Genomic DNA, 14,205 nt, shown 5'->3' on the forward strand with positions numbered 1-14,205 from the left:
TCGACCAGAGAGAAGCAAAGAGAGAGAGAGAGAGAAAAAGTGAGAAAGCAAGCCACCAGGTCCAGGACTTGAACTGTGGTTGGCCATGTGGGAGTGTCCAGCACCTTAACCACCACGCCACCTGCTGGTCCTGAAACTAAACCTATTCTTAGAACAAAGGTCTTAAGAGTGTTTGATGTTGCCTATAAAAATCATAGGTGATTTACCAATAAAACAGACAAAGAAGAGGGTCTTACCTTACTAGGTTTATCATTCTGAGGGTCGAAAACTTTCTCACAAAGTCTCAGCCCGGTCTCTTGCCTGAGCTGCTGTAAGTATGCTCTCATCACTTCTAAAACAGAACAATAAAGAAATCGTCTTTTTTTTTTTTTTTTTTTTTTGGAGAGATTTTCACTGTAGGGCGCGTGCGCTCGCCAGACAGACAGAGAGAGACATAGAGACAGAAAGCAAGAAATCACCCCCCAGGGGGGATGGTCACGCCGCAATCCCTTCTCCTCCATTCTCCTCTCGGGACCTTGGGCACGCACGCACACGCGCCCGGCGTGAGTTTTAAGCCACCGGGTCCGGGACACGAACCGCGGTCGACTACGTGGGAGTCCAGCGACATAGCCATTACGCTAACTGCTGGTTCCCAAGAAATCGTCTTTGAGAATATATCCTGAGTGTGCTGGATGCTGGTCTGGACACTGACACTGGCAATACATTGTTTTACACATTTGATCAGGATAAATAGAAATGACGGTCTAAGTGGTTTTATAACCATATTCATTTTGGTTCAAAGGATTCTCTACATGTCATACTTGTCGCCAAGAATCTGTGAAAATGACTGGTAAGATAATGTATGGCTAGCGATCCCGCTCTCAATCTGTATACCAATCAAGGCAAGACAAGGAAGCAGTAGAGATCAAATGGAGAGAACTCATGCACAGAGAGAAGAAAGAGAGTGAGGACACAAACCCTGTTCTTACCATCTTCCTGTTTGTTTGCAGGTTTGGCATAAATTGCATTAAGTGGAAAACCGGGCTCTCCAGGAATGGGAAAATTAGTAATTCCCAGTGTATACATTTCTTTCTCGCCTTGGCTTTTGGAATTGCACTAAAAAATAAAAAATAAATTACATATATACATATCTTATAGGAAAAAGGATAAATATATCTCAATTGCAACGTTCAGTCTAAGTGATAAAGCTAGGGTATCTTTATTTGGTACGCTTTTATAATCAGGTAAAGTTCATGGGCTCCTTCTCAGAACGGTGTTTCAAATAAATACAGTAAAATAAATAGCATTATAAGATATACCAATTATAATAAAATATAACTAAAATATTAAAAACTAAATCTATGACAATAGTCAATATGCGTTCTTTAATGTAGCAAATAAGATCTAGCAATGTGGTTACTAACTAAAGTTTGAAGTAATCATGAATATAAACAAGATTTCGAAATTTCTTCCACTCTAACATAATATGAAAATACCGTGTATTTGATGAGAGAAAAATTCAGGGTATTATTACTACTACAATGTGTTGCTGCTGATTTAAATAATTTAAGTAAATGCTAAGTTTTGTTAGAGGTTATTGGAAAGAAAAGTGTCATTTTTTTTCCTGTTCAAGTTCATGGACCCTCAAATTCTATCCTTGGACCCCAGGTTATGAACCCTAAGACAAGGGATTAAAAGGAAGTTCTCGGTCAAGACTTGTTTTGAGAAAAACGCATGCAAAGCCCTGGCACAGACCCAGTGGTGTAGGTGGCAGGATGGCACAATGAGATGTTGGACCCACATGGGAGGCTCAGGTTTGCATCCTGGTTGACCTGATCGGGCCTGGAGTGCACATAACATACTTGTGATCCTCGCTGGCTGAGCAGCTGCAGGGAGGACTGTGGCTTGGTGAGACATAGTCAGTGGTGTCTGTTGCCTGACTCCCTCTAATAAAAAAAAACAAACGAACAAACAAAAAACAGACTGGATCCCATAAGCCAACTGTGTGGTTTGAGTCCTGGACCTGGTGGCTTGAGAAACAAGCTGAGCATGTGCACGTGTGTGGAAACAAAATCCCAAAAGGAGGAAGAAATGGAGGAGAAGAGATTGCCGCGTGACCACGTACCAAAGGGCGTACTTTCTCATTTTTCCTCTCTCTGTCTCTCTCCTAGGGGCCCTCTGGAAAATTAAAAATAGAAACAACAAAACGAACAAACACCACCACTACGATCCTTGTCTTCACGTTAAGCAACTGCATTTTGAGTTCAGAGAACCACGTTCTAATTTTCCTTGTAAATCTATGCTCTAAGTTCAAGGAAATATTTCCTACTGAAGGTCTCAATAAATCTAGATGGCCAGAAGGGTAAATACTTACCAGGAATTTTGTTTCATATACAAACACACACACATGGGATCAGCAGATGGCATAATAGCTACATTGCTGGACTCCCACGAAGTCGACCGTGGTTCAAGTCCCAGACCCGGTGACTTAAACTCATGCTGGGCGCATGTGCGTGCGTGCCCAAGATCCTGAGAGGAGAATAGAGGAGAAGGGACTGCAGCATGGCCATCCTCCCTGGGGGGTGATTTCTTGCTTTCTGTCTCTTTCTCTCTCTCTGTCTTTCTGGCAAGTGTACATACCCTATAGCAAAAATCTCTCCAAAAGAAAAAAAATTAACACACACACACATATCTGACAGGAAAGTCATGACACATTTTTGCATTAAAAAAAGAGAGAAAATACATGACTTTCCTCCCCTTATACACACACACACATATGTGTATATATACACACACACCCATATACATACACACACACACATTAGGTTTTTGCCATAGGGTGCATGTGCTTGCTGGAGAGAGACAGAGAGAAGGAAAGTAAGAATTCACCCCTCCAGAGTGGAATGGCCACAGTGTAATCCCTTCTCCTCCATTCTCCTCTTGGGATATTGGGCACGCATGCACACATGTGTAGTATGATTTTGTTTTGTTTTGTTTTAAAGAATTATTTTATTTAACTTTTATTTATTTATTTATAGGGACAGAGCGAGTGAGAGAGAGAAAGAAAGCAAACCACCAGGTCTGAGGCTTGAACTCTGGTCAGCCATAGAGAGTCCAGCGCCCTTAACTACCACACCACCTGCCAGCCCTGTTTTCTTTTTCTTTTTTTTTTTTTAAAAGAATTATTTTATAGTTTGGAACTCAAAGTGCAGTCAGTCAGGTGGGAGTCCAGTGTATTAACCACCGTGTTAATACACTTGGCCCTGTTTTCCTGATTATATAATCATCCAAGTTTAATTACCTTTTGGAGTTTCTTCAGACACTCAGAAATGTAGAGAGTTATATATATTAAGGTCCTATCAGCTTCATTCTGCAGGTGGGGAAAACAAAAACAGTCTTCATCAAAATACAACAATCACAAACAATGAATGAACTCAATCTTTGTCTTTTGAGGATCTTGAAACGGTGATACTGGGTTGCTGGAAAAGTCATGATGTATTTTTCTGTTTTTCTATGCAAAGATGCATCGTGACTTTTCTGACAACCCTGGAGGAGGGCTACCATAGCTTCAGAAACCCCTAATCTGCAATGCACAGTCAGCTGAAGCTCTTTTTCTGTCTGCTCCTGGGAGGGAGCCACCAGCTTCCACCCTGACCTTTGTAGCTCCCCTTGTCCCTGTGCAAGCAGCCTTTCACTCTGGGTAAGAGGGGAATTAACAAAGCTGCCTAAAAAGCCTGAAGTGCAACATATGGTTGGCTCATTTTTAAAAATCCTTTCACTTTAGGATCTCTGCTAAGGAGAATTCATTACTCTAAAGGAGGAAGCCATATTTGACATGTGACTTGCTCTTGAAGAGTCCCACCTGCCTAACCAAAAGAAAAATGTGGAGAAGACAAAGATGTTCATCAAAAGGGGCATGTACTTCTGGTTAAATTTTACTAGACTTATAGTTGGAAAAAAACAAAAAACAAAAAACCCAAACCACACATTTCCCTATTTTTACAGCAATATGATATTCAGGAAAGAATAAAATGTGGTAGAATTATTATTTAAAATTATTTTTATTATTTTTTAATCTGCTATAGCACACACTCATTCACCCGAAAGAGACAAAGACAGAGGGAGAGAGAAAACAAGCTGCCAGGTCCAGGACTGAAACCATGGTCAGCCATGTGGGAGTCCAGCACCTTAACCACCATGCCACCTGCTGGCTCCATGTGGCAGAATTATAATATTGATAGTTATTTACATCTATTACAAACACAACACTTAGACCACATATTACATTTAGAAAATAACATTTTTAAAGAATTATTTAATTTAATTTATTATTATTATTTTTCAATTTGACCAGAGAGAAAGGGAAAGTGAGACAGCAAGCTGCCAGGTTCAGGAATCGAACCGTGGTCTGCTATGTGGGGATCCAGTGCCTCAACCACCATACCACCTGCCAGACCCTAGAAAACACTATTAACATCACAGCTGTTTAGATTACAATTTGAAGATCTGAGAGTTTACAAATAAAGATTTCATTCCCTATTTGACTCCAAAATGTTAAAAATTTGGCAAAGAGAGATTGAAGTTCCATATTTTAGAATATTCTCTAGAAAATCTGCTGATAATCCTTATAACTTGCTGGGAACCAGCAGTTAGCGTAATGGCTATATCGCTGGACTCCCATGTAGTCGACCGCGGTTCACGTCCCGGACCCAGTGGCTTAAAACTCACGCCGGGCACATGTGCGTGCGTACCCAAGATCCCGAGAGGAGAAGGGATTGTGGCGTGACCATCCCCTCTGGGGGCGTGATTTCTCACTTTCTGTCTCTATGTATCTCTCTGTCTGGTGAGCGCATGCGCCCTATAGCAAAAATCTCTCCAAAAAAAAAAAATCCTTATTACTTGCTCATAGCACAGGCTCAGAAATCTTCCACTCTCCTATAGGAACTAAGAGCAGAAAGGTAGAAAAGGTAGAATAGGGAAGATGGTATAGGGAAGGGTCATTCCAGTTTCTTTGAAGCTCTATCCGGAGCTAGGACACAGAAGTATATTAAAAAAAAAAAAAAAAAAAAATCAGCTGGCAAGCCCATGGCATAGTGGTTAAGACATCTGAATCCCACATAGACAAGTACACGGTTGAAGTCCTGGACCCAGCAGTTTGAGAAACACAATGAGCTCCTGTGCATGCCTGTCTAAAATCCCAAAAGGTGGTTGAGATGGAAAAGGGATTGTGGTGTGACCATTCTCCAGGGGGATCTCTCTCTCTTTCTCTCTCCAGCGAGTGCACACACTCTCTCGTAAAGAAAAACAAAAACACAAACAGCATGTGGGGGTTTCTTGGCTGTAGACTAACTAGTCCTGCACAAAAATATAGGGCTGGTACACATTAGGTGCTTAACTAATGCTGAATAAATAAAGATGTATCTAGACCGGGGGGTGGCAAACTTCCTCTGTGAAGGGCCAGATAGCAAATATAGTAAGCTTTGCGGCACAAACTTTATCACAACTACTTAATTCTGCTGTGGTGAGGTGAAAGCATACATTCTCAATATAAAAACACCTGGGCAAGACTGTGTTCCAATAAAACTTTGGCTCTAAGGCTATAGTTTGCCAAGCCCTGGTGTAAACTGTGGAGAAAAAGAAATTTATATTTATACTGAGTCTAACATTAAGCACTGTTCTGGAATTTAAAAATCACAGCCTCATTACATTTTATTCATTCTCACAGCAACTGTGACTAGATGGTAGATATTATTTCCATCAGAAAACTAAGTTAAAAATTAAGAATGCTATAATTTACCTTAATTTCATAGTTTTTGAAGAAGACATTGGCCTTGAAGTAATAGATGGCTTCATCCACAATATCTGTATCTTTTGCTACACAGGAAACACAGAAAGGGGAAGGAGGGTAGAGAATATTAGCCAAATGCAAAATATGATAATTACAAAAAAAAAAAAAAAAAAAAAAAAGATCCAATTTCATCTGAAGAGTTTGGAATTGGATAAAATGAGACTACTGAAATGCAGACTTAAAAACAATTTATAAATAAAAACCAGTATGTGATTTACTCTTACAGCATTATTTCATTTTTGTCAAAATTATACATGCTCATTAGAAAAAGAAATCTAATCAATACAGAAAAAAAATTAAATTTTCATCCTAAATCCCACTACCCAGAAATAACTACTATTAACATTTAGTGAACTTCATTAAAGACCTCTTTGAATACATTTATAAAAGAAGACTCAGGGGGCTGGCAGGTGGTGTGGTGGATAATGGTGCTGAACTTCCACATGGTTGACCGCGGTTCGAGTCCCAGACCTGGTGGCTTGCTTTCTCTCTCTCTCTGTACCTTTCTGGTCAAATTAAAATAAATAAGTAAAATAAATGAAATAAAGTTAAACAAAATAATTCTTTAAAAAAAAAAAAGAAGACTCAGATGGGCTGGCCCCAACCCAGTGGTTAGGCACTGTGTACTGAAAGCTGGATCCCATACAACTGATCACAGTTCAAATTCTGGTGGCTAGCAGCCTGAAAAACATACTGGTGTCATGTGTGTGAACACCCAGACATGACAAGATAAGTGGAGGAAAGAGGATTGTGGCATGACCATATTCCATTGTGGGGTGCTTCTGTCTCTTTTTCCCTCTCTCTGGTGAGTGCACGTTTTCTAGCAATTAAAAACAAAACAACAACAGAAGACTAAGAAGACCTGGCCTTGGTGGCTCATGGCTGACTGTGGGTTTGGATCCCTGGGTTGGACTAAAAACACACTGAGCATGTGCAGGGGGACCCAAGATCCTGGGAAAACAGGATCAGGGTGTGACAGGACCCTCTTTAGGGTGCTTTCTCCCTCTTGCATGTACTTTCATTTAAAAAAAAAAAAGACTCAGATGTAGACTATCTATAATAGAACACATTTTTAAAAATAAAAGATATTAAAGATTGGTTCTTTTTTTTTTTTTTTTTGTAATTTGAGAGAGAGAGATTTTTGCTGTAGGGCACGTGTGCTCACTGGAGAGACAGAAAATGAGAAGTCACCCGCTGGGGGGACAGCCATGCTGCAATCCCTTCTCCTCCATTCTCTTCTGGGGATCTTGGGCACACATGCACATGCGCCCAGCATGAGTTTTAAGCCACTGAGTCCTGGACTCAAACCATGGTCGACTACATGGGAGTGCAGAGACATAACTATTATGCCATCTGCTGGTCCCAAATATTGTCTCATTTGAATTTACAAACTATGGTTTCAGAGAAAAACTCTCAATTATTTAGGAACATGCTGGGGTTCAATACACATCTTTCTTTTTATGAAAACTGTGACTTGAAATACACTTGTACAAGCTGTTCTAGGTGGCTAGAGGTCGAGAAAAGCCAGAAATACAGTTGACAAAGACAGATCTCATTACATAATTTCTTTGGCAATTTTTATGTTCCTTTTCTTTTTTTTTGCTTTAAAAAGGTCAAAATCCCAGGGTCTTGATATCCGGCAGCTGGTTCCAACAATGCCGAGATATTTATATTTCTTGTCCACGATTGCTATCCCTCATTTGGCAGCAATGCAGAGTAATCCTGAAGCCTTAGTATTTTACAGTTCAGCCATCTTCACCTCCGCTCATTCCCCTGCTTCTTCAGAATCTCAGCAGATTTCTATGTCTACCCTTGTGTTCTTAACATCTATTTTTTTACTACAGAAAGGAAACTTCTTTCAAGGTTTCAATAGTGTTTACAAAACCAACTACTTCAGGGACCAGCGGGTGGCATGGTAGTTAAGGTGCTGGATATTCCCACATAGCTGACCATGGTTTGAGTCCTACACCTGGTGGCTTGCTTTCTCACCTTCTGTGTGTGTGTGTGTGTATATGTGTGTGTGTCTGGTCAAATTAAAAATAAATGAATGAGGGACCAGCAGGTGGTATGGTGGTTAAGGCACTGGACACTCCCACATGGCTGACCACAGTTTGAGTCCTGGATCTGGCGGCTTGCTTTCTTTCTCTCTCTGTCTCTCTCTCTCTAGTCAAATTAAAATAAGATAAATAAATCTAAAAAATTTAAATAAATGAATGAATAAAGTTAAATAAATAATTAAAAATAAAAAAAAAATAAACACTTCTTCTAAATGCAATGAGAGGTAAACCACAACAGGATTCAGAGTCTAGATTTGTCTGGCACATAAAAGGTGTTCAAGGGGCCAGCAGGTGGTATAATGGTTACATCACTGGATTCCCACATAATCAACCACGGTTCAAGTCCCAGACCCTGTGTCTAAACCTCACTCCGGACACATGTGCATGTGTGCCCAAAATCACGAGAGAAGGGACTGCAGTATGGCCATCCTCCCAGAGAGTGATTTCTTGCTTTCTGTCTCTCTCTGGAGTACACATACCCAATAGCGAAAAATCTCTCATCATTATCATCATCATCATCATCATCATCATCATCATCATCGTCATAAGGCATTCAAAAGGTATGTGTTGGGGCCCAGGAGGTGGCGTGGTGGTTAAAGGCACTAGACTACCACATGGCCAAATACGGTTCAAGTCCTGGGCCTGCTGGCTTGCCTTCTCACTTTCCCTCTTTCTCTGTCTGATCAAACTGGAAAATAAAAATAATAAAATTTTAAAAATTCTAAAAAAAGATAGGTATTGACTATAAGTGAATTAATTTGACTGATGCTCAGTTATGCTTCCACTCCACTTCTAATTCATTCCCCTGAGGAGAAGTAACAAAGTAATTCCTCATCTACAGAAACCTTTCTGAAGATCTCCTTTCTGAGAATCTTGTTCTTCTAAGGGGCCCAAGAATTGCAAAGGCGCTAATGAGACTGATCCCACCATTGGTCAAGTTTATCTTCTGATATACTCTGGTATTTATAATCATCTGAAAAAGGTTCTTCTCGAATAATCTGGGCCAACAATGACTCTTTCTTTGCACTATAATTCTTCTGTATTATTTTTCTTCTTTTTGGATCTGTCTGTTTCCATCTGTTCCTTTTTCTCAGAATCATGGAAAGGACATGGTGACTCACTAGATTAATTATGTTTACTGAGCTTTCAACTGGTGTTGAAAACAAAATTAAGAGGTCAAGTCAAACAATATGGTGGAGGAATGGAGATGGGATCAGTACAAAATTGGTAATTGTAACTGTGGTCTTGGGAAGTATGAATGGACCTCAGGCCAACTCCTTGCTGGATGAGGGGAGCCATGTCTAATATTGTACAAATTACACCTTTGGCAGAACATCTCAGAATGTGTCAGAATTCCAAAGTGTCTGTAAAAGAACGGGGCTCTCTGAACACTCAAAACGTTTCCATAAAGCAGAGTACCTTCCCCACAAAAGAGAGAGAGAATGAAGAAAGCAAGCAAAGAAATAAAATTCGGAAAAGAAGAGAAACGAGCAGGCCAGCTGTAGCCGCACAGCAGGGACAGGCTATTCCATGATACTGACGCCACACAGGAAGGTCCTGGGTTTGCATCTGGAGGTGTCTGTACACACTGGGCATGCTGACATGCCTGTGATCCTGGCCAACCGGAGGAAGAGCACAGCAAGAAGACCCTGTGGGGAGGTCTCCTTCCTGCTTTTTATCTCTCATTGAAATAAACAACTTTTTCTTAAAGAATTATTTTATTTTAACTTTATTTATTTACTTAATTTTGATCAGAGAGGGAAGAGAGAGAGAGACACACAGAGAGAGAGAGAGAAAGTGAGAAAGCAAGCTGCCAGGTTTGGGACTTCAACTATGGTTGACCATGTGGGAGTCCAGCAGCCTTAACCACCACGCCACTTGCATGCTCCAAAATAAACTTTTAAAAAGTAGAAATGAATACTGTTACATAGGGCACCTAAGATTTGGGATTGAGGAGCTGCTAAAAATGAAGATCCTAGAGAACAAAAATTTAGATGGAGAATAGGTTAAAATATATATATATGTGTATGTGTGTGTGTATTTTTTTTTAAAGAGAGATTTTTTTTTTGAGAGGTTTTTGTTATAGGGCGCGTGTGCTCGCCAGGCAGAGAGAGACAGAGAGACAGAAAGCGAGAAATCATCCCCCAGAGGGCATGGCCACACCACAATCCCTTCTCCTCCATTTTCCTCTCAGCATCCTGGGCACGCACACATATGCACCCAGCGTGAGTTTTAAGCCACCGGGTCCGGGACGTGAACCGCGGTCGACTACGTGGGAGTCCAGCGACACAGCCATTACGCTAACTGCTGGTTCCTCTAAAGAGAAATTTTTGCTATAGGGCATATGCGTTCACCAGAGAGACAGAGACAGAAAGCGAGAAATCACCCCTCAGAGGGATGGCCATGCCTCAATCCCTTCTCCATTCTCCTCCTGGGATATTGGGCACACACACATGTCTGCCATTGAGTTTTAAGCCGCGGGGTCCAGGACTTGAACCATAGTCGACTATGTGGGAGTCCAGTGACATAACCATTCCGCCATCTGCTGGTCCCAGGTTAAAATATTTTGTTGGTTGGTTTGTTTCATTTATTACCAGAGAGCACTTGCACTTGCCAGAGAGAAAGACAGAACACCCCACAACTGTGTGTGGTCACACTAAAATTCTTATTCCTCCATTTCTTCCTTACAAGATGGAAACATAGGTACCCATGCTCAGCTTGCCTTTCAAGCTGCCGGCACTGGGACTTGAACCGTGGTTGGCCATGTGGGATCTGGTTCCCCATGCACAGCACTCAACCACTGTGCTATGGAGCCAGCCCAACATATTCCTTTTCCAGCCTAATGACCGAGAAAAGAAAGGGACATGGCACTACATGGAGATAACAACATTAGAACAGTCTGAAAGAACTGACAGTAGTTATGGAAAACAGGGTTCAAAATTAAGCACATTTTCTCTTTCCTCTGGACAAAATCACCCTGGAGAGATTAAGAGCAATAATACAGTTTCCTATGAAATGCAACATATAACCATGATCTTGAAAAGTATACAACACAAAACCTGCCAAGCAAACAAAGTACATGAGCGACTGACAAAGAGGACTGAACTAAGAACTTCCTGATTCAAAAATGACAGAGGGTTTCATACCAAAACTTGAAAATAATGGGTTCAGACTTACTCTCTCTAGGGGCAGGTCCTTTGAACTGACTTCTGATAGGTAACAGTGCCATGTTTCCAACGAGTTTGGTGTCGGGGTCCATGAGAGAAGAGTGGTAAGCCTGTAGTGGCAAGACAGGGAGAGGAGGGGAAGAGAGCAAATGTCAGTGGGGCAGACCAGTACTCCCCTCCAGAGGAGAAAAGGAGTGACCCACGCACTATTAACTAGAGGAGGGGAAGGACAGGATAGCACAGCGCTGAGCGCTGGAGCTGGCTCTTTCGGGTTCAAGAAAACTAACTACTAAATGTTGAGGAATTATGCAAGCTGCTTGTTAAAGAGCCACTTTCAAAAATTAAATTTATGATTAAACAATAATTGATAAGAAGTTACAATTTTTAAAAAAAAGGTAATATGGGGACCAGCAAGTGGCGTGGTGATTAAGGCGTTGAACACTCCCATATGGCTGACCATGGTTCGAGTCCCAGACCTGGTGGCTTGCTAGCTCGTGCTCTCTCTCTCTCTGGTCAAATTAAAATAAGTGAATAAATAAAATTAAATAAATAATTCTTTAAAGAAAAAAAAAAGGTAATACGTATTCATAACTTCCTAACTTGCTAAAATTGCTTTTTCTAGGGACCAGCAGATAGCATAATGGCTATGTGGCTGGACTCCCATGTAGTTGACTGCAGTTCGAGTCCTAGACACAGTGGCTTAAACTCACACCGGGCGCATGTGTGCACAGTATCCTGAGAGGAGAATAGAGGAAAGGGGACTGCGGTGTGGCCATTCCCTTGGGGGTGATTTCCCGCTTTTTGTCTCTGTCTCTTCTTTTTGGCAAGCACATGTGCCCTATAGAAAACTCTCAAAACAAAACAAAAAAAAACCCTACTTTTTCTATTGTCTGTTTTTTTCCAACTTGCCAAAGGGCATGTGCACTCACCAGAGAGAGACATGGGAGGGGAGGGCTGTTGAGAAAGCATCTCTCCCATGGGAGATGGCCACACGGCAATCCCTTCTCCATTTCTCCGCCCTTTCAGTATTTTGAGCACTGTTGCCTATGTTCACACGTCTGGTGGAAATACTACATACTGGTGCTACCGTGCAGCTCTTCCAGTTCCCTGTTCAGTGACATCTTGCTGGTAGCTGGTAGGAGCCATCCCCACTGGGATACAACCTTGGGCTTTTGAGTGCACCCGCTGTGATTTTAAAGCCACTGGGTTCAGGATCGGAACCGCAGTTGGCCATGTGGGAGTCCAGTGACATAACCACTATACTAACTCCTGGCCCTCTAGTTTCCTTTTTTTTTTTTTTTTTTTTTGAGATTTTTGTTATAGAATGTGTGCACTCATCAGAGAGCTAGAGAGACAGAAAACGAGAAATCACCCTGGGGTGGGATGGTCATACCATAATCCCTTCTCTATTCTCCCCTTGGGATTTTGGGCATGCACATACTTGTACCTGGTCTAAGTTTCAAACCACCCAACCCAGGATTTGAACCACGGTTAGCCATGTGGGAGTCCAATGATGAAACCATTACACCATCTGCTGGTCCCCCTAGTTCTATTTTTTAGAAGATGTCTGGCATTTCCTAACAACGTGGCCTCATTCAAATATTCATCCATTCACCAAATAATTGAGGCACCTTCTATGTTGTGTGCAAAGGCCCAGACATATATGAGGCCACTATGGTTCTCATACCTGAAGTACATTCAGCTAACGAAAAAGGCTGACAAAAAATAAGTAATCACAGGGTATGTGCAATTGGAATGAACACAGGGTTTTAGAGTCCTGGCTTAAAATGTGGTTTACTGAGTCAACCCCATGGCCCAGTGACTAAAGGAGACAGATCTCCCACAGCTGACCACAGTTGGAATCCAGCCTGGTGGCCTGAGAAACAAGCCAGGCATGTGTGCACATGTACCCAAAATCTGGACAGGAGAGATGGAGAAGAGATTGCAGCATGACCGTGCCCGACTGGGAAGCCCGACTGGGAAGTATTTTCTTCCTCTTCCTCTCTCTGGTGAGTGTTCGCGACCTCTGGCAATTTTAAAATAGATCTGGCTTTACCTCTAGCATGCAACTTTGTAGTTACTTTAAGTCTCAGTTATCCTCTCCTGCACAATAGAAATAATAACAGTATCTACTTCATAGGGTGCTATAAATGGGATAATTTATAGAGTGTGTAGCTCAGGACCTGCCTAGGATTCATTAATGATATATATGTATCTTCTACAGTTTGCTCTTTTTCATCAGAGATACACTTTATTTAAAGCAGCCTCTGCCCTTCCCTTCAACAGTACCTGTTTGGGACCTATTTATTTACTTCATGGCATTTGTTACTATCTCTATCTCCTTTATTTACATCTACTTATTTACTGACAAGGAAGTCTCACACAACTGACCACAGTTAGAAAGTAAGGCCGCACCACCCCGAGAATTTTGCTATAGGGTGTGTGCACTTGCCCCGGAGGGAGGAAACCCCCAGGGGAGATGGCCACACTGCAATCCCTTCTCCGTTCTCCTCTGGGGATTTTGGGGTCGCATACACACACGCCCCGCTTAGTTTCAGGCGGCCAGGTCCGGCCAGAACCGCAGTTAATACGTGGGAGCCAGCACGTTAACTATTATGCCATCCGCTGGTCCCAGGAAGTAAGCTCTTTAAGCGGCCTCGTTCACCTCTCTAATAGTGCTCCCATGCAGCAGGTGCGCAGTAAGGTTTGTGGAGGGTCCCCTGTGAATAATCACAAGCTCCTGAACCGCCTTTTTCCTAAAACGGAGACCATGATGGTGATAAATCTACCAGACAGGGTGTCAGAAATTAAGGGAAACCAGACCAGCATCCATTTTTACTCCCACTCTGAGGCACACGAAATCAGCAGCATTTGGAAACCCAGCCGGCTCAGGGGTGAAGGGAGGAGTCCAGGAAGTGAGGCCTGACAGATGACAAGCAGTAGGGCAGACCCGGCCCTGGGGCGGAGGAGGAAGTAGACCTGACAGGAAGAAAAGGGAAGCCAGACCCTGGACTTGAGAAATGAGAAATAAAAAGCTCTCGGCGTCGCGGCTGCAGTGCGGCTTCGGGAGCCTGCCGGGCTGGGGAGGAGCGGAAGCCCCTTCCAGGGCCAGAGAAGGGGGCGGCGGTGAAGAGAAGGGGGGGGGCGAGGGGCG

General features: G+C 42.3%; 1 protein-coding gene across 1 annotated transcript in view; it reads right to left on the reverse strand.

The window, feature by feature from the left end:
• The window catches only part of ARPC3 (actin related protein 2/3 complex subunit 3), an 18,261-nt gene that overhangs the window by 1,739 nt on the left and 2,317 nt on the right, over positions 1 to 14,205 (reverse strand). The window contains exons 2-6 of the mRNA XM_006149319.3: positions 11,062 to 11,161; positions 5,777 to 5,853; positions 3,281 to 3,349; positions 969 to 1,095; positions 237 to 331 (exon numbers count right to left, since the gene is read on the reverse strand). Coding sequence (XP_006149381.1) covers positions 237 to 331; positions 969 to 1,095; positions 3,281 to 3,349; positions 5,777 to 5,853; positions 11,062 to 11,161 — 468 coding nt within the window. The remainder of the gene's footprint in view (positions 1 to 236; positions 332 to 968; positions 1,096 to 3,280; positions 3,350 to 5,776; positions 5,854 to 11,061; positions 11,162 to 14,205) is intronic.

The sequence above is a fragment of the Tupaia chinensis genome, unplaced genomic scaffold, assembly GCF_000334495.1.
Source record: "Tupaia chinensis unplaced genomic scaffold, TupChi_1.0 Scaffold000258_1, whole genome shotgun sequence".
Classification (NCBI taxonomy): Eukaryota; Metazoa; Chordata; class Mammalia; order Scandentia; family Tupaiidae; genus Tupaia; species Tupaia belangeri.